Source organism: Brienomyrus brachyistius, chromosome 2, assembly GCF_023856365.1.
Source record: "Brienomyrus brachyistius isolate T26 chromosome 2, BBRACH_0.4, whole genome shotgun sequence".
Taxonomy (NCBI): Eukaryota; Metazoa; Chordata; class Actinopteri; order Osteoglossiformes; family Mormyridae; genus Brienomyrus; species Brienomyrus brachyistius.
In genome coordinates, this window is record NC_064534.1 from 4,219,173 (window position 1) to 4,238,273 (window position 19,101).

General features: G+C 44.7%; 2 protein-coding genes and 1 long non-coding RNA gene across 4 annotated transcripts; 2 read left to right on the plus strand and 1 right to left on the minus strand.

Annotated features, from left to right (window-relative positions):
* Positions 1 to 2,857, minus strand: naif1 (nuclear apoptosis inducing factor 1). Of its 2 annotated transcripts, none has more exons than XM_048994578.1 (3): positions 2,289 to 2,857; positions 1,622 to 1,672; positions 1 to 1,306 (listed from the first exon to the last, which is right to left on the minus strand). In XM_048994578.1, exons 1-3 carry the CDS (start codon positions 2,728 to 2,730, stop codon positions 834 to 836), a joined length of 966 nt encoding a protein of 321 aa, XP_048850535.1. In that variant the 5' UTR covers positions 2,731 to 2,857; the 3' UTR covers positions 1 to 833. The 2 variants fall into 2 exon arrangements, with proteins under 2 accessions (XP_048850535.1, XP_048850527.1); XM_048994570.1 differs by having other exon boundaries at positions 1 to 1,309.
* Positions 2,533 to 3,652, plus strand: LOC125719825 (uncharacterized). Its single transcript, XR_007385217.1, has 2 exons — positions 2,533 to 2,639; positions 2,808 to 3,652. It is a non-coding gene; the product is annotated as an uncharacterized LOC125719825 (long non-coding RNA).
* A 9,437-nt stretch (positions 3,653 to 13,089) lies between these two features.
* Positions 13,090 to 19,039, plus strand: slc25a25a (solute carrier family 25 member 25a). The gene is made up of 9 exons (XM_048994409.1): positions 13,090 to 13,347; positions 14,072 to 14,192; positions 14,343 to 14,430; positions 14,616 to 14,724; positions 15,566 to 15,724; positions 16,258 to 16,410; positions 16,512 to 16,787; positions 16,895 to 17,045; positions 17,168 to 19,039. The coding sequence occupies exons 1-9, from the start codon at positions 13,189 to 13,191 to the stop codon at positions 17,350 to 17,352; spliced, it is 1,401 nt and encodes a 466-aa protein (XP_048850366.1). The 5' UTR covers positions 13,090 to 13,188; the 3' UTR covers positions 17,353 to 19,039.
* The last annotated feature ends 62 nt before the right edge of the window (positions 19,040 to 19,101 follow it).

A 19,101-nucleotide genomic window follows, 5' to 3' on the forward strand; every position in this document is an offset into this window, starting at 1 on the left:
TCAGTGGCAATTCAAACTAAATATTTTATTTCAGATGAAAATATGAAACAATATAAACATCTGCTTCAGTACAAAAGGTACAACGCTGCTGAATTTATCATCATGCTTTGATGTAACACACACACATTTTCCATGTTTACGATGAGCCGGGTATTTTCCAACATTCCCTAATAAACCAAAAACAGAAAATGTCAACAGATTCCTTCCCCCCCCCCCAAACACCTTGATGAAACGATCAACACATGCTTGATGAGGTCACTTCCTTCCATTCTGAAAGTGACAAAACGCTCTGCTGGGCAGGATGGACAAGAGATATGCGGTTAGCCTAGTATTGCATGTGCCTCTTACCAAGTTGTTACATTTTAACTTCAAAATCTGTAATATTTCCTCGAAGGAGATTTTCTTATGACCACAGAAAGCTGCACACTGACATTCATTTGTCAGAATGTAACTTTTTCCATACATAATATATAAAAGAGCATTTAATTTCAAAAACATCATTTTAAATCTTCTGTTGCTGTTGGAACAGAAGTAAGATTTCCCAAATATGCCAAGCACTACTCTTAGAGCAAGACACAAAACTCAGCTTTGAAGCATAAAATCGAACATAAGAAATGATACAGTGCTTCATAAAAAATAAAATTTACATTTATAGGTCCTTTGATAGTTTTCCTTTCCGTAACATTTAAAGTGAGGAATTGAGAAGCTTTCAAAATATTTAGTATTTGCTTCTCTAAATTCCTGCTTGTTGGCTACAACAGCCTAAACACACACGCACGCACGCACGCTTGCACACACACACACACACACACACACACACACACACACACAGCCTACGGCACATCCTCTGCTTGCTGAGCTGGGTTGGATTTGGTCTCGGCTCCGTCAGACTGCGCCCCAGGAGCAGAATTGTTCATACTGCTCTGCAGAAACTTCCGGAAATCCTTCAGGGCCGGCCGGAACATCTGGATGAGTGCAATGAGGGCGGCCTGCGTCCCCTCCAGGGCCTGCGCCTGTCTCTCCTGCGCGCAGGCCTGCGCTTCCTGTGAGCGCCGGATCATCTGCAGCAGGTCGTTCTGGCTCTCCAGGTGCTGGGCGATCTCGCGCACGTGCAAGTTGGTCACCTTCTGCTCCTGCAGCAGCTTGGCCGAGTTCAGGGCTATGCGGCTCTTCAGCTCCTGGGGCTTGATGGAGCACTCGGCCTGGGCGGACAGCATCTCCACCGGCGCCTCCGTGGTCACCGTGACGGGAGTCTCTGTCGTGCAGTATTCCACCACGCCTTCTTCCAGCGTGTGGAACGTCGTCTCTGCTGTTCAAAAGAGCCACAGGATAAGCCGCTCAGGAGCTGCCGACTTGACCATTCTCTGCGATGTTTTACTACTTAATTAATTCCCTACATGGCATCTTTTAAAAATCAGAACCATATAGTTCACATCACTAATACATCTAATAAGCCTGAAATCCTGTAACTGTGAAATAAGATATTTATATGAATATGTTCCACTGTAACGAACCACTTCATAAACGTCTCACAATTCTGAATGCTAGAATTCTCTGCTCTTATATGTTAGATTATTTTTTAACATAAAAAAATGTTAAAAATCCAAAAGACATTTTTTACCTTCTAGAGTTTTTTGAACTTCGCATGCCGCAGCAGATGCCGTGGGAATATCTATGATTGAAGAGAAGAGTCGGCACAAACTTTAACTGCTTGCCCGCAGGTCTTATAAACAGCGTAATTTGACTTTTTATATAGCGCCTTGTAAGCAGTCACCCCAAAGCACTTGAAAACGCAAACCATTACTTCATCGTTTATACAAAACAATGCATGGAAAGGGGAAAATGGGAAGAGAGAAATATAGCAAGTCAGAAGGCAACAGAGGAGAGGAACCAAAAACTCCCGACTAAGGAGAATAAAAACCTCTGGGGGGTCAACTGGCTGCCCAACTCCCCTGAGCAAGTTAACATAATAAAACAGAGCCTGCTTAAATAAATGGGTGCAAACTGTGGTCAGAGACCATTAGTGAGCCAGTTCTCCATGCAGATTTTTTGCAAGCCGACAAGATATGTTGCAAAAAATATATAAAAAGTGGAGAGTCCCAAAGTGATATCTAACTCCAACCGGCACGTGCAGAGCCCCCTTAATCTGGTGGAAAAGAGGCGTGTCGTCTTGCATTAAATTTGGATTACGCGCGACAAGGGGACCGGCGTCACTGACCCGGGAGGGGGCGGGCTGCGCGCACACGCCGCCGCCCAGAGCCTGCCCGCCCCGGCGTACGGAAACTTACTCTGCGTTAACGTTACTGTCGTAGCCGAGCTCATGGGCACAGGCACGGCGATCTCCGTGCCGCCGTCTCCCGCAGGCAGGCTGATGATGGTCGCCTCCCCAAGCAGGTTGCAGATCCTCTGCTGCATGGAAGTGAGGATGACGGGGACCGAGGTGCAGTCGCCCGTCCCCTCCATCGCCGCCCGCGCCTGGGCCACTTTGCGGCGGACCTCGGTCTTCAAGTCGGACCACTTTTTCTTCACCTCGGCCAGCTCCCGCTGACAAGTTGTCACGGCGTTGACCCGCTTTAGGATCTCTACCCACGCGTTGTTTTTCGTTATATGTGTGACTCCAGCATTGAAGTGGTTAACCAGTATGTGCTTTTGTTTCTCCATTTCCTCCACTATAATTTCCACTTCCCTCTCTGAGAAATTCATTTTTCTCTTCTTCGCCTGCGATGCCATTTTATTAGAAATCGCCCGTTTTAAAAAAACCCAAAATGTGCGTAGTATACGTAAAAATAGTAGGTTTTTCTTAATAGGACTGCGCAACGGAATGGCTTCCAGAATCGACTTCTTCCTCCTCCGAACAACGCTTACGTCCGTAATGGCCGAAGAACCGCCTTTTTAGTAAATCTGTGCTCCCATTGGTCGGTTTTCGCCCAGCTGCTCAAAATGCCGTCGCTGCCATTCGCTGAAGTTAACATCACTCAAGCACAACGTAGGCATCGTAGTGGCAGATGTACTCTGGGACGAATAGCCGGTGGGATTTAGCGCTAATGGTTTCGTGCCGTGTTTGCTTATATTCAGTAAATTTACATGTGTGTTTAACATGCAAAATGCATCGATGAATGACATGAGACACATAATGAGAAATCGTGGTATTCACTTAACGTGGTTATCGCTTTATGGGGGCGATGCTTTGTGTTGCTGTGCATGGGTCCATAACAATACTGACGCCAATCGCAAATATGTACATTTGTTTTTGAGTGGCCAGTTTTTTTTTGAGAATTGTATAGTTTCTTATTCTTTGTCAGCATAAGAAAACGACTGTCGCTTGGCACTTTCGGGACCAATTCTCTGTTCAGTGAACAATGCCGTATCGGTATGTGTAAAATACATTTTTAGGTAATCTTTATTTGAATGATGCAAGTTTACTTGCTTTATTCGTCTTTTGTTCCTGTCTTGTTTGCTGGAATTTTTCAAAATGCCGTATATGTGTTGCATGCTTGTAATGTAAAAATCATTTCACAACGCGCTGTGGTCAAGCCCTCAGACGTTATTTGCTGCTTTGTGCTGGTGTGGTATATTTAGGAGTAAATATGTTTATTTATTATGAACTTTCAGTGCATCAACAAAGATAAAAGAAAAAGTTTGTAAAAATCAACCATTTTGTGTTTTTCTTCCAGCGGAACTTTTATACATCTGTGCTACTTTAATGTTTCGCGTGTATAAGCGTGTTACGCAGCAGCACATGAGTCACGCTAGGGGGAGCTAGAGCACACTAAATGTGATGGTATTCAGTGACTTCGAGGAAAAAGGATAGTTCAAAATATATGCTGAAACGCACTATTTATTACTTATTTTCTGTTTATGTTCACTGTATTGTTTGTTTTCAGACTTTCATACTTGTCTGCCCTTTTCCACCCAGTCTTTTACTGCTCAAACTATTTAATTTTTTGTAAAATGCTTTATAGACTCACCATTGCCTATAGGAGCAGTTTTCCTGCTGGCTGTTTGAGAAACGTGGACATTTGAGACCTCAGTACTATTGAAAATCTCTGACCATAAATGTCTAAACTAAACTCATCGGCGTGTCCCCTGAAAGTGAAGTCACTTTCGCTGGGCTGGAAAGAATAGAAGTGTTGGCGAAATGGTGTGTGGCTCTGTGTTACGATTCTGTGTTTGAGAGTGGAATGTCTAGCCAGGGTAGCAGAGACAGGAGTGGTTGTGTTACTGGCAAAAGCATTTCTGTTTAGAGCTGGTTGCTTAGTAAAGACATTAGTCATAGAGGTTATCAGACAACTTTTAAACTCTTCACCATAATTGCTTGGAACATTGGCGTCTGTTTGAAGGGGAGTTTTTGGGCTGACAGACATTTCAATGTTATTTGCCATTTGTACAAGTACGTTGAATGCTTCTTCTGACATATTTCACCCAGCTCTCCTTTCGCGACACATACACAAATTTGAATAGGTGTGTGTGAAGCTTGGGGCTCAGGGCACAGGGTCAGGAAATATCCAGCGCCACAGTGGGGGCGGGGCAGTGAAGGGCCAATCAGAGCCCTAACCAGGTGACCCACACACCATTACCTGACTCTGGACTTGGACACTCTTAGCTGGGTGTCTGTACAGTGGTTATGTTTCTGGGCACAAGGTGCCTTGGAGGGGGAGCATTCTGGTGGTGAATCCACAAGTGTAATGATTGGCTGCTGTTTCTGTGGTATCTACCCTAATCTTACCACGTTATGCCATGAGCCTCTTTGGGTGGCTGTTGGGGACCTTTCCTGAATGTCATGGTGACCCTGTGCCACAGGTAGCACAGAATCCGCAATGACATCACAGGGGTGGGGTTTGCGGCGTCATGCTGTCTCTGTATGTTCCGAAGGTCACCAGGCAGCAGACGTCCCGTTCTCCTCTGGAACTCCTCGCGGTGCCGAGTGTCTTGTCAGCCACACGCTTCTGCCAGGGAGTCATTGAATCTGACAGCGTTGTGTAGAGCCACATCCAACATTACAATGTCTTTGTTGAGGGGATCGACGAGAAAGATGGGGTTGTGCTCGGAGTCCGTTCCGTCCTACGCGAATGTCATGTTCTTCAGGAAGGTCTCACAGTCCCACGTGGAGGGTTCTGCAGTCCACTCTGCTGTCAAAGTTTGATTCATATCTCTGTGTGTTTGTCTTCTCAGAGAGGAATCTGGGACATTCAGGACTAATTAAGAGAAGATGTGCACCTACAAATCACAGTATTATCTTTTAGTGTCCATATCAAGAAGATTTTTAATAAATGTGCATCAAAATCAAAAGCAAGTAAAAATAAAATTCAGAAACTTGCTAATGTTGTAAATTACATACAATGAATGATGATTGTATGTTTGCTTATAAGCATCATTAGTGAGGTGGTAAAATAAGCTGCCCGAGTAAATAATGTGCAATAACAGTCTGTTGTTATAATTTTCTGGTGGTTTTATTAAGGGTAATTCAGCAGGATCCTTCCTTGGACTTTAGCCAACAAGCATTGGGTTTGGAGTCCACATCAACAGGCACCATACTGCAGTAGAGAAACTGCCACCTCCTTCTGGGAAATATGTATCCCTGAGTCACACGATTCTCCTCAATGTCCTGACAATGGATGGAATTGATCTGGCTAAGCAAGTAACACAAAAAGCTGCATGTTTCAGTGTCTCTCTTGTGTACATTGATTCAGTATTAACCTTTTGATGCATATTAGTAACTAGTGGTACACTTCACTGGAAGGTCATGTTTTATTATTGCCAAATATGACAATTTGCAAAGAGCAAGTTGTGAAAGTGATTAACTCTAACCCTGTTGGGCCCTTGAGCAATGCCCTCACACACACCCCCCCCCCCCCCCCCCCAGTGGGTCCATCAGGGGTCAAATTCTATTACGTTAGTGACACTTACATGAATACAGGTATAGAGATCATTTAAATTCATAAAGTTGCTCTTACTTTTAAACCTACTGTTTGTTACATAAGCATATATATCCATATCTGTAAGTTAATCTGATTTTTAATATGCAGAGTTATCGGGTAATGCTTTAGCAGGTGGTGTACAAGGTACATAATTCAGCAGTTCTGACCGAGTGAAGGATACATCCCCGTCCAACGAGATGTGTTTATATTCTGAATTATGTTCTGCTTACATGCTGCACTGCAGGAAATGAGGAAAGCAAATATTAGGGTGAAACCCCATTCTGGTCAGACTGGCAGCTACCATGATGGCTTTGGTTGCCTGATCAGAGGAGAGCAGCCATGCTGGGTGGCAGGTGCTTTGCAAACCCTAAATCCAACACAAACCCTTCCACACCAGTCAGTCCTGCCATTTTTGGATTATCATGACTGCATGTATTGTTTGAGTACATAAATACAAAATAATATAAAGGTTTGAAGGATTCTGCCGTTGTTTTCTTATACGAATTCACAAAAATTGTCATGCAGTAATTTATAACTCATTTAAAGTAATTTAAAACATGCATTGCTGATAGAAGCATTGAATAAGCAAGAAGAAAACTGGTATATTATGTATGGGGCCTTTCATGCCTAGAAGTTTCAGCGGTGATGCAGGAAGACGGTAATGAATCAGAATGGTTCCATAAATGAAAAAAGCAAGCAGAAGAGTCACATGTCCAGTTCAAAATATAAACTCATGCGTAAAAGGGCGACAGCTGAAGTAACAGGATAATACAAGTAGCAGATAGAAGGTGCCTCTTAAAATCTCCCTGCTCTGGTCTTAACTTAGTTCTTGGCAGCAGAAGCAGTCTGGGATCCCGTGGTGAAAGAGGATATCGAATGTGCTGTACTTTGCTGCAGGTGGTACAGCGCAACTGTAAAGCGGTGTAGGATTGTTGTATGGATGTGCAATTTGACTCAGTTATGATGTCATGCATTCATCCATCTCTTTTGCAGTGCGGGTTCCTGGTGCATTATGACATCATGCCATGAAATGATATTACATGCTCAGTTATCCTGTTCAGACGTCTTAACAATGAACTGTCTGAAAACTACCCATGTTTTGTTTTCATATCATATAAAGTTTTTAAGTATTGTGAGGGTGGCAGGGGGATTTATGATGCTTATTGTACCATTACTGTTTCATGTAGTATTGCAGAAATTAAATAGAACTATATATATTTTTTCTGGCCAGTTGCTGATGAAAGTCCATCTAGACTTTGAGTTCTGGCTTGTCAGAGCCAGACAGGTCTGTCGAGCCTGGAAGTCAACAAGCATGAAAAAAATTAGGGGAAAGGCTAAGAAAGTTAAGGAGTGTAGTGCTGTTTATCTGCATCACCTGTTACTTATTATATTTCAAGGTTTTTACTTTGTCTGTATCTGGACTGGGATCAAAACAAGCCCTGGGGGGTCCGGAGAGTGCACTTTGGCGTGGTGATGTACCCTGGGACCAGGGTGCTGTTGTGTATATAACCCGCATGTCCTGTGTAGCATGTACTCATGTTGTTGTGGATGTTTAGATATGCGCTGACGCAGACAGAACTAATTGGTTAATGATAAATTTCCATGACTGAAATAGGTGACATCTGAAGGGGGGAGAAAACAGCAAATTCTTCAGGTTAAGGTCCATTATGTGTTGCTGGTTATGTGACTTACGTGAGTCATGATTTGTTTGCATTTCTCAACCCAGTCCTCAGGGTCCTCAGACCCCCCCACTCCCAGGACACTTGAACCGAACAATCAAATGACCAAGGACACCGAGTACCTGGTACAGGTGTGCTCAGTGATGGGAGGGGCTCTCCGTGGGTCAAAGAATACAGCTTTAAATCATTCGGAACAATTTGCTTTGTTTAAACCCCAAAAGTACCTTGTTAATATAGTTTAGTGTGACCGACTGCCTTGTACTGAATAAGTGGTTGGAAGATGGATGTTTGGACAGATAGTATGATTCCTGCAGTTGTGAAGGGTTTAGGGAGAAATCTGGAGAGCAGTAACAGGTAAATGAAACAGCCGTTCCCTTCCATTTCTCCATGGCCGATTACCTAGTATTTAGTTATCCTGCAGCTTCCCAGGAACACAGGATTCCAGTTCATCACGGAGCACGCAGTCACAAACTGTAGTGAATTTAGAGACGCCAGTTCACGTAATCGCATCTTCGCGGACTGCAGGAGAAAAGGTGGACAAAGCTGGGGACGAAAGGCAGATGCACAGAATGGAAGCCGTCACCTTGGAGATTACAGCTACGGCGCAAAGCCACAGTGCCAAATTCGCATGACCTGTACGAAAACCAAACGGGAAAACGTGTGGATGTTTAGGTTTCTATTCGTAGAGAAACAGTTCCAGTCCAATAGAAATACCACATCAAGACACAAGACCAGCTTTTTCCCCCCAAATGGTCGCACCACTAAATATCTGATCCACAATCTACCTTTGTACTATTGCACCTTATTTATTATATAATTCATATATACTGTATTTATTTACAATACATAATTATCATGCTTGTCTTTGTAACTGATCAATTTCCTTAGATTTGTTTTAGCTTAGTTTAGCTTTAGTTTTTTTTATTATATCTGTGTTTACATGGAGCAAATATATCGTGTCAAATGGTATGTCGGCATATTTTGCTAATAAAACTGATCCTGATTATAGAATTTAAAGAAGCTTGTAAGAAAAACTTGTGAGAAAAGAAGTTCTAGATGCTGGACCTTTTAATTTATTTTTTTCTCCTCCTTGTCCTGTCCGGCAGCTTTAGCAGAATCATGGTCAGAATGCACTGCTGTGCCAAACATGTTTGCTTTACCATGAGGGCTCTATAAACTCTGTATGGGCCCCTCATGTTGATCGATTTCTTTTTATTTTATTTATTTATTTCATTTTTAGCACATGTAAAATATTGCAGTGGGTGAGCTGGCCGAAGAGGACGGACAGATCAGGAGGGGGAAAAAAGAAGGAAAAAGAAAAAAGGAGTAAGTGAGAAACTTGTCCAGTGGATGAATTCAGAAAGGAACAAGCAAAATGAAAGAGTGAGGAAAGTAACACAACTATACAAGCATATAAAATCTTAGTGTGTGCTTGGATGGGTGCGTGCAAGTATATGTACATGTGTGCTCAATTGTGTAGGCGAGATGCAGGTTAGTGTGTGTGTGTGTTTTCAACATGGAATGTACTAAATAGCAAGGATTGGAGGCCGCAACCACACCCCACAAGAGCCAGAGATTGGCGGAGACAGGCCCGGGAGGACCAGGACGTCCGCAGCCCCCAAAGAGCATGGAAGAGCCGGGACCCCATGTCCCAATGATAGCTGCACCCCCGGTCCAGCTGGGGGAGGAGGGAGGTCCCAGACACAGCCCCCGCAGCCAAAAGGGCATGAGCCCCAGAGAACCAGAGGCAACAGGTAGCTGACCCCGCGAGGGTGCGGCTGCTCCCGTACGAGCCAAGGCCAGGGCCCCTAGGGCCCCAGGCGGCTGGGTGCAACCAGCCCCCGGTAGAGAGCCCCACCCACACCGGAGAGGCCCGGAACCCCCCCAGACCCTAGACCTTTTAATAACTGTCACATGATTGTGGTGCATACATAGGGTATCCCAGACTTAATGTTCCTTTAAAGGTCAATCCAAGACCAGCAGACCTGCTGGATGCACCCGCCCAAGTGCTGTGACACGGGCAGCAACAGGGGAAGGGGCCCCCCGCCATACCGCCGGGGTCTCTCACATCACACTTAACGACACTGCTATATTTATCTGCCAGAGTGAAAGGGGACCTCAGAACATACATGCCCCCCCCCCCCCCCCCACCGCACCCGGAACACGCTTAGGTGTACTGCCAAGTCGACCGTGCGGACACGTCTCACCATCCATCCCCGCATTGTCCTGTATGTCAGCCAAAAATAGAAACAGAAGGACAGGCCTACCCTGTGTTGGGGGGGGGGTCATTTCTAGAGCACGTGTCATGGTGCAGCACTATTGCTCAGTCACCTGGCACCCGGATCCAAGCTGGCAGCAGGAGCTGAGAGACCTGTGGCTTCAGAAGGACTCCTAACTCATCCTGTGATTGTGTCACTGCTGCCACATGTTGCACCGCGGTCCTGGGGGAGTGCTGCTCCCTACCACTGTATACCAGTATATAGGTGGAATGACGATAAAACCCACTTAATTTGACTAATGATCCAGTTTGCAGATCAGGGCCAAACCTGGGGGGGGGGTGGCTGACAAAGCACACTCGCCCCACCCACCATAGCTTTCATAACCTTATTTCTCTCAACACTAGAATGAACTAGACTAAAAAAAATGAGAAAATAAAGAAAAAATGCATTCCTAGCACAGGGTTGGTGTTTGTGGAGTTTGCATCTCCTCCCAGCATCCTCTCCTCCCGAAGTTCAAAGATATGCTGGTAGACTATTTGGCATCTGTAAACTGCAGGTGTTTTACTTGTATAACTGGTAAAGTTATGGAGGCTATAATCAAAGAGAAAATGGTAGATTACCTGGACTCCAATAACATTTTGCGGGATAGCCAGCATGGATTTAGGAGAGGTAGATCCTGTTTAACAAATCTGTTGGAGTTTTTTTGAGGAAGCTACTCAGGAAGTTGATGATAAGAAGGCCTATGATGTCATCTACTTAGATTTCCAAAAGGCTTTTGATGTTGTCCCCCACAAGAGGCTCCTACTTGAACTCAAAGCGACAGGTATTTTAGGTACTGTAGCGACCTGGATTGATAACTGGTTAACAGATAGGAAACAGCGAGTAGTTATAAGAGGCACAATGTCACAGTGGGCCTGCGTTCATAGTGGGGTACCACAGGGTTCGATTTTAGGATCACTATTGTTCCTAATTTACATAAATAATATGGATACCAATATATACAGTAAACTGGTGAAATTTGCAGATGACACCAAGGTGGGTGGTGTAGCAGATACTGAATTAGCGGCTCAGCAGCTACAGCGGGATCTTGATTTAATTAGTGACTGGGCCGATACCTGGCAGATGAAATTTAACGTCGATAAATGTAAGGTACTCCATCTAGGGAGCAGAAATATAAAGTACAGGTATTTCATGGGTGTCACTGAAATAAAGGTAGCTGATCATGAGAAAGACCTTGGTGTGTATGTTGATGCTTCCATGTCCCATTCTCGCCAGTGTGGGGAAGCAATAAAAAAGGCCAATAGGATGTTGGGGTATATCTCCAGGTGTGTGGAGTTTAAGTCAAGGGAGGTAATGCTAAGATTATACAATTCCTTGGTGAGACCTCACCTAGAATATTGTGTGCAGGTTTGGTCACCATATCTTAAAAAGGACATTGTGGCCTTAGAAAAGGTGCAGCGTAGGGCCACAAAAATGATTCCTGGTCTTAGAGGAATGTCATATGAGGAACGGTTACTTGAGCTAAATCTGTTCAGTCCCAAGCAAAGGAGACTGAGGGGGGACATGATCCAGGTATATAAGATTCTAACAGGTTTGGATGCTGTTCAACCAAATAGTTACTTCAGCATTAGTTTAAATACACAAACTCGTGGCCATAGGTGGAAATTAGCGGGAGAACATTTCAAGCTGGATTTAAGGATGCACTCCTTTACACAGCGCGTAGTCAGAGTATGGAATAGTCTTCCTGATAATGTAGTGCAAGCTGAATCCTTGGGTTCCTTTAAATCAGAGCTAGATAAGATTTTAACGACTCTGAGCTATTAGTTTAGTTCTCCCCAAGCGAGCTTGATGGGCCGAATGGCCTCCTCTCGTTTGTATAGTTCTTATGTTCTTAGCACAAAGTCCCCTACTGGCCCTGAGATGTACTGCAAGCAACCCAGCCCTGCAGTAAAGGCACGGTAAAAATGGCTTGATTGGGACAATATCCACGCTGTCAGAATGCCAGTCTGTGTCCCGTCATGCTGGAAAAAGGCGTAACGTTAAAGATAATGTGGACTGGCTTAGCAGATGGCAATGTGACTTCTAACCAACCCGAGTCTGGTTACTTCCCAGGCTTTGTTTGTGTTTGTGTCAATCTGTGTTTATATTCATGTGATTCCCCTCCCATACGCAGAAGACATTGTGTTTAGGTTAGATCAGTGTCTTCAAATTCTCCCGACAGGGTGGGTGCATGTGTACACAGATACATCCGGAGTGTGCATGGGATAGCCTCCAGGTTCACCATGACCCCGTTATTGGATAAGTGGTCGTAAAGCACGAATGTTATTAATACACCTAGGAGCTTGACAGCAATTTAGGAAAGTTTTTTTACGTTACAAAAACAAATTTCATCCCAGTCCAAAATGTAACTGGTAAAAAATAAAATGCAAAATATATATATTTTGTATTGTCCTATGAGAAATAGTTGTATTTATTGGATAATTCAAAATTATGCATTTCTAGTCTGAAAATTATGAAAAATAAAAAATTGTCTTCAGGGTAAAAGAATCAGTCTTTTGCAAGAGAGGTCAACTTTAAGTGCATCGAGAAGGTTATTTGTCTATTTATAATTTATTGCAGTCTTTTTATTCCTATATTTTAGTTTATTTTTCCCCCCATACACCCTCACAGCTGTAGTTTCCCAAAACATGCAACAATAAAACTTAAAAAGGGTATTGAATTATTTCAGATTTTGTGCAATAGGATACATACATCGAGCTTTGCGTGTAAGTGCGTTTTGTCTTTTTTAGAATAATGTAGTTGTGTATTTTCCATATTTACAGTCTTAATGTCTCTTTTACTTAATACTTTCACTTTTAGTCTATGAAGTCATTCTACTAAAAGATAGAACAAGATCAACTTGATCCTTTACATCCATTTTATATGCACAGAGGGAAAAAGATTTTTTTTAAGGTATTGAGACAAACAATGATACACTTAATGTTAATTATACATATAGGAATGGTACACAGAAAAAATATTTTCCAGGAATCTCAAATTAGGGAAGTGCCCGATTGAGGCAGATTGTCCCGTGGAATTCCAGTGTTTTTACGCAAAAACGAAGGATCGCACACAAACCCCAACCATGATTAGCCGGAGTATTTACGTCACTGTTGACGCAGGGAGAGAGAGTCCATTGTACTTCCTGAATAGCCAATGAAGTGACGCTGTGCGCCGAAGGCCTTCGACAGTGGGCGGAGCCAGACGACTATTCATTAGACCGCGCTTCTGACTTGCCGGTATTTTAAATACGCCTTCGGAGTGCGTGGGTCAGGATTTTGAGGACTATTTATTGATTAATTTATTTATTATTTGATATTCGCTGCTTACATTATGCTGTGCCTGTGCCTTTATGTGCCCGTTTCCGACTCGGATCAGATTGAATTTGAATACTTCGAGTCGAACGGATTACCTTCGGAGCTGAAATCTCTCTTCAAATTAAGCCTGTTTCTGCCCTCTCAGGACTTTTCTACCTATCAAAAGTGGCGGAAGGTAAGCATGCCAGTTTGTTGTATGTTTATTCCGGCATGTAAAGTCGTGAAGTTCGTTTCGGTACAGTCGGCATTTTAGCGTTTTGAAAATGAATAGAGCGAAGCCGGTAAGTCACGAGACCCGCCTGAGTTTCGCGCTTCCTGTGAATCACCTCGAAACTTCCCGGAAAGCGGCACATGTGGCCATATTTAGACAAACCGGAATTTCGAGTATGCATTCAGTTTGAATGGCTATTGTAAAAATAAGTCATAGGTACGCGCATTCTTTAGCCTTAATATGCATGAAAATTCTATTGATGGCTAATTTCACTGGACAAGTGACTATCGATGTTACCAATCTTTCATTTTTTCAACATTTTTCTCAGTTGCTGTTTTTGTCTGACTGAACGAATGATCTGCGAACACTGAATATATTAATAGCGCGGTTAAATGTATAATCGGATATAAATATAAGGAAATGCCGCAAGCTTTTTTAATTAAGGCGATTAGGACAAACAACCTGACTCTCTTGGATGCCCGCCTGACCTCCTTGTCCCAAAACATAGCTGTCTTGGCATGGTACAGTGTCAGACTGAAATTTTACTTGTAGGTGCCTGAAATAAGACTATCCGAACCTGTGCATTGAAAGAATCTGGGTACCTGGCTGATACTGAAGTCTGCAGTTGCTGTCCTCATCCCCCTTAAACAACCATGTACAAGTTGTTACTTCATTTCCTCCTTCCTAGAAAACCGAGAAAGCTGGTGATATTGATGTACAGCTGGACTTTGAAGAACTTGTTCAGTACCTTAGAGACCATGAGAAGGAGCTCAAGCTCGTCTTGAAGAGTCTGGACAAGAAAAGCCATGGTAGGAACATTGGCCTCCTCTTGTTTGTAATTCGACCCATCAAGCTCGTTTGGGGAGACTCCCTGTCCTGAACCTAATGATCCTCACTGACCCTGTTGCGTGGTGAGCTGTGTATTGTCCACCTTAGTGAAGTACTTTTTTCTTTTGAAGGTCGCATTGGCTCCCAGGAGGTCATGCAGTCTCTCCAGGACCTCGGAGTGCGTGTTTCCCAGCAGCAGGCCGAAAAGATACTGAAGAGGTGAGCCTGTAGAAAGATCTAGAGCTACTCTATATACCACTTGCTGCTTTGGTGCAGTATATGTTTCATAAGACTTAAATTCGGGGAGAGGGGTTTAAATGCTATCCTAAACCTTGACATGCCCCTTACCCGAATGCTTTGTCGATGCTCTCTGTGCTAACATCTTCTCACCTCTTTTTGCATAGCATGGACAAGAACGGCACGATGACGATCGACTGGAATGAATGGAGGAGCTCCTCCGTGCAGGCTGTGGACAACGTGCCTGAGATCATCCTCTACTGGAAACACTCCACGGTAAGAGCCCCCGCATTCGGAAAAAGGGGTGTGGGCTGCAGTGCTTCCTGGCCAGTGCAGCACCATAGTACTGTTAGCTGTTAGTGCCATTAGAGTCATTACTGCTGAGCCAGGGAATTAAGTCTGCTCTGTATTTGTTAATCTAATAATTTTCTTCATGTGAGACTTGATACTGTATTAAGAGTATTTGGGTCAAATACTGTGTCTCTTGCATGCTTAAAGGAAAGTTAAAAATAACTCTCCTGAGATGGGCTGATGTGGCATGACAATCTGGGATTAGAATGCAACTTGAATTGTGCGTTCTGCCCAGTTATGCATCTATGGGAAGAAAAAGCATAGGGGCTGTAGTGATAACTGTTAGTTCCCTGGCCAAAAGGAGGGTCTGGCTACAGCGAGGGAACATTTTACTCTTAAATCATGAGGCCCCCGCTCGTATCTGCCTCTGACAGCTTGCCACTGTCACATGAGTAGGCCGGGTGAATTTCAGAAGGCCCCTCCCCCTTATCAAAGGAAGGTCACAGGGTCGTGTCGCTGCCCGACCCCGTTTAGTGTTGTATAATTTGCACGGTGACTAATGAGGCCGTGGCCTTAGACGGCAGGGCCGGCCGTCTGCTTAGATTTCGCAAGCTCTGCATTCGGGGCCCCTGTGGTTTTGGAGCAATGTAAGTGGCAGGAAAATGTATCCAGACGTCTGCAGCCCGCACAGGTTAGATCTGGTCGGATGTAACTTCGTATTCTAGCCTTATGCTTGCTGCAATTCTGTTAGAAAGACATACTGCTTTTGGGGCTTTTTATTTTGTTTCAGGGATTTTGCTCACTTCACTCCTCTACTTCCTCCTAGATATTCGACATTGGCGAGAACCTGATGGTGCCAGATGAGTTCACAGTAGAGGAAAGGATGATGGGGGTGTGGTGGCGCCATCTGGTGGCTGGGGGCGGAGCTGGTGCGGTCTCTCGAACCTGCACCGCCCCCCTCGACCGTCTCAAAGTCCTCATGCAGGTGAGGTTCCACTCTCTGTACCAATAACCACCTGCCCTCCACATCATCCTCTCTCCTCACGCCTTTACAAAGTCAGCGTGTTGCGGTTTCCCTGTTGCAATAGCAATTGCCCAAGAGCCATAAATGTTAATGAATAATTTTTTTGGGTTAAAAGTCACAAGTAGACTAACCAATGGGAGAACTGGAGGTCCAGCACACCTTCCCAGATATCTGATTAGACCTCGGATCGAGGCCAATCTGACGTCAGTCTCCGCTGGCCGTAGCCGGTCAGCACCTGCTCTGGCTCACATGTGTGGACTCTGGCCAAAGCTGTGTCCATTTTATGTTCTCCTGCAGTTCCTTTCTCTGACCTTTACCTTTGTGCCTCAATTTTGAAAGATGAGCTGCCATGCCTGCTGACCTTTGTCTAGCTGCGAGAACCTGGTCCTGGCACCGTTTAGATCAGAGTCCCGTTCCTGGTCAGACTGCCTGTGTGTGGAACCTCTGCAGGAGCTGATGGTTGTTTTAACTGTTCTTGCTTCTCTGGATTTCAGGTCCATGGATGCCGGAGCAACAACCTGTGCATCGTAGGGGGGCTGACTCAGATGGTCCGAGAAGGGGGGATGCGGTCTCTGTGGCGTGGCAATGGCGTCAATGTCCTCAAGATCGCGCCCGAGTCGGCCATCAAGTTCATGGCTTATGAGCAGGTGTGGTGTGGGAGGGGGGGTCGTACTGATCTCTCAGCACATGGTCCAGCTGTGATTTTGTTCCTGGGTTCTTTTCTCTAAATTCTCTTTCCTTCCTACAGATCAAACGCTTGATAGGGAGCAACCAGGAGTCGATAGGGATCTCAGAGCGGTTTGTCGCTGGTTCTCTGGCTGGTGTCATTGCCCAGAGCAGCATCTACCCCATGGAGGTCCTGAAGACCCGGCTAGCCCTCAGAAAGACCGGCCAGTACTCGGGCATCAGCGACTGCGCCAAGCACATCTTCCGGAAGGAGGGTGTGGCCGCGTTTTACAAGGGCTACGTCCCTAACATGCTGGGCATCATTCCCTACGCTGGCATCGACCTGGCCGTGTACGAGGTGAGCGGATTGGCTCTTGGCCCCATGCCCCCACCACACCACACCCCACCCCACCCCCCTGAGCCATTTGTTGTGCTGACCATGCCTCCTTCCTCCCTCCCCTGAAGACCCTAAAGAACTCCTGGCTACAGCAGTATGCCAAAGACAGCTCAGACCCCGGCGTCGTCGTCCTGCTCGCTTGCGGAACCATCTCGAGCACATGTGGCCAACTGGCCAGCTACCCCTTGGCGCTGGTCCGGACGCGCATGCAGGCACAAGGTGAGCCTGGGGATCCCTCTTGCGGTGCTCCCTCTCTCTGGGCTTTGCAGTGTTTGTGGTGGGACGTGCTACTGTCCCTCACTGACTTATTTCTAATTTCCTCTCCTATCTTTCCATTTCAGCCACGTCGGACAGCAGCCCCCGCATGACCATGACCGGCCTCTTCAGGCACATCCTCAGCACTGAGGGCCCCACTGGCCTCTACAGAGGCCTGACCCCCAACTTCATGAAGGTCATTCCCGCCGTCAGCATCAGCTACGTGGTCTATGAGCACCTGAAGGCGACCCTCGGCGTACAGTCGCGGTGAGGAGGCTGGCGCCACCTGCTGGACACTGGCGGTGAAGGCTGCTGGAAGGACTGAGGAATCCTGGGAGGGCCTGGGGTTTGTGTAGACACTTCATTCTATGAATGCCTGAAAGAGAAGGGAGATGCAGCTCAACGCTAAAAAGACTGAAAGTTGCCGATGATGTGACCTCAGGGGCTGTGAGCAGAGGGACAAGGCTTCCGGTCTGTCTGCCGGTGTTCTTGTGGTAGTTTAACTGCTCACTGGTTTGGGGTGGTGCCTCATTTTAAGAGCTGCAGCTGTCATCATTTTTGACAGGATAATTAATAAGCTTCTAACAGGCAGTTATTGAGACATTTCTGCCTTTTTCATAAAAGTGAGCAAATGCTGACTTAAACTGGGACCACATTAGTATCTGTTAGCTTCTGCGCAGGGCTCGGCTTCTGTGGCTAAAACTGACGTACAAAGCTCTGTTTAGTTTTCCCGTGTGTGTGTGTGTGTGTGTGTGTGTTCTATGATTGTCTTTCTCCTTTTTGTTTTAATCTTTCATCGCTTAAGATTTATTTATTGTTTCCCTCTAAGGGAGAATAAGTTAATTCAGTCGTTGTAGAATTAAACCAGTCTCTCAATCGTTTACAAGGGTGTTTATCGTGAGTGCTTCTGGCTTTAATAACTCTGAGTAGTCAGTGACTGAATGTACAACCAAGTCTGAGAAGGTGTGTTTTGTTTTAGTTTTCCCTCTATCAGACACATCTTCCAGGACAGTGACAAAATCAAACATTAGTGCTGTTATTTTGCTGGTGGAGTTTTTTTCTAATTGGCTATTTATGGGGTAATTTTTCAGTTTTTCACTGGTAAAATGGAATGCTATGTTTTTGGTTTTAATTTTAAAGGTTATGTATAATTAACATCTTATTTGGTAGTTTCACTGATGCTTCCATTGTATTGCAAGTTAAGCTTTTTATAATTTTACATGGTTTCTGGGTCAAGTCATGCAATGGATGTGGGGGCTTTGTACAGTATTTAATTTAAATACCACCGTATCCAGACAGGGCATGTGGGTTCCTGATGTCATTCACCCAGCTGTGAAACTGCCTTTGGACCACTAAATGTCACCCTGTCGTAAGCAAGTGTTCTCTGCAGATTTCCACATAGCCACGATAAGAGGCTTCTGATTGTATGACGCGTATGATTATGGTTCTGAAGCACTTCGTTTTGCACTTTAATCTCAAACAAAAATAAGGCAGCTTTAGGAACTTGGGAATATACCTGTAACCTCCCTCTGAAATGAAACCTGCCTTATTCTTGTTTGTCCTACGCTGTGTGGAGAGCAATGTGGACAGAACATGGGAATTCCACTATGATGTCAGATGTCAAACTGGGAATGTGTTTAGCTACTTTGTGAATCGGTTCTCTGAATGTCTCCCCCAGAAACGCCAATTACTTCTCTACCTCTTCCCTTCACCCTGAATTTCTACTTAGGCCACCATGCAAACTTCATAATTAAGTACCCCATCTAAACTTGCGTGAAATACCTGTTTAGAAGTTGGTCTGTCATATGCATTAAATCCAGTTGTATGAAAGCTGTTGTACTTTTAATGATTATGTATGAAGACTAAGATGATGCTGCTTTTCTGAATGTAAGTAAAGGAATGAATGGCATGCAAATGAATATTTATGGTTCTTAAATAAAACTGAATTTGCACAACTATCCAAGTTCGATTTGTCACGTATGTTGCGGGGAACATGGTGACATACTTTGGAACTCTAGAA

Excerpts from the sequence above, each read along its gene's own strand:
- naif1 (XM_048994570.1), bottom strand. The coding sequence starts at position 2,730 with ATGGCATCGCAGGCGAAGAAGAGAAAAATGAATTTCTCAGAGAGGGAA. Across the intron at positions 1,673-2,288 it reads GACAGTAACGTTAACGCAGA|ATATTCCCACGGCATCTGCT; the intron begins GTAAGTTTCCGT and ends CTTCAATCATAG. Across the intron at positions 1,310-1,621 it reads AGTTCAAAAAACTCTAGAAG|CAGAGACGACGTTCCACACG; the intron begins GTAAAAAATGTC and ends TCTTTTGAACAG.
- slc25a25a (XM_048994409.1), top strand. The coding sequence starts at position 13,189 with ATGCTGTGCCTGTGCCTTTATGTGCCCGTTTCCGACTCGGATCAGATT. Across the intron at positions 13,348-14,071 it reads CCTATCAAAAGTGGCGGAAG|AAAACCGAGAAAGCTGGTGA; the intron begins GTAAGCATGCCA and ends CCTCCTTCCTAG. Across the intron at positions 17,046-17,167 it reads GACGCGCATGCAGGCACAAG|CCACGTCGGACAGCAGCCCC; the intron begins GTGAGCCTGGGG and ends TTTCCATTTCAG.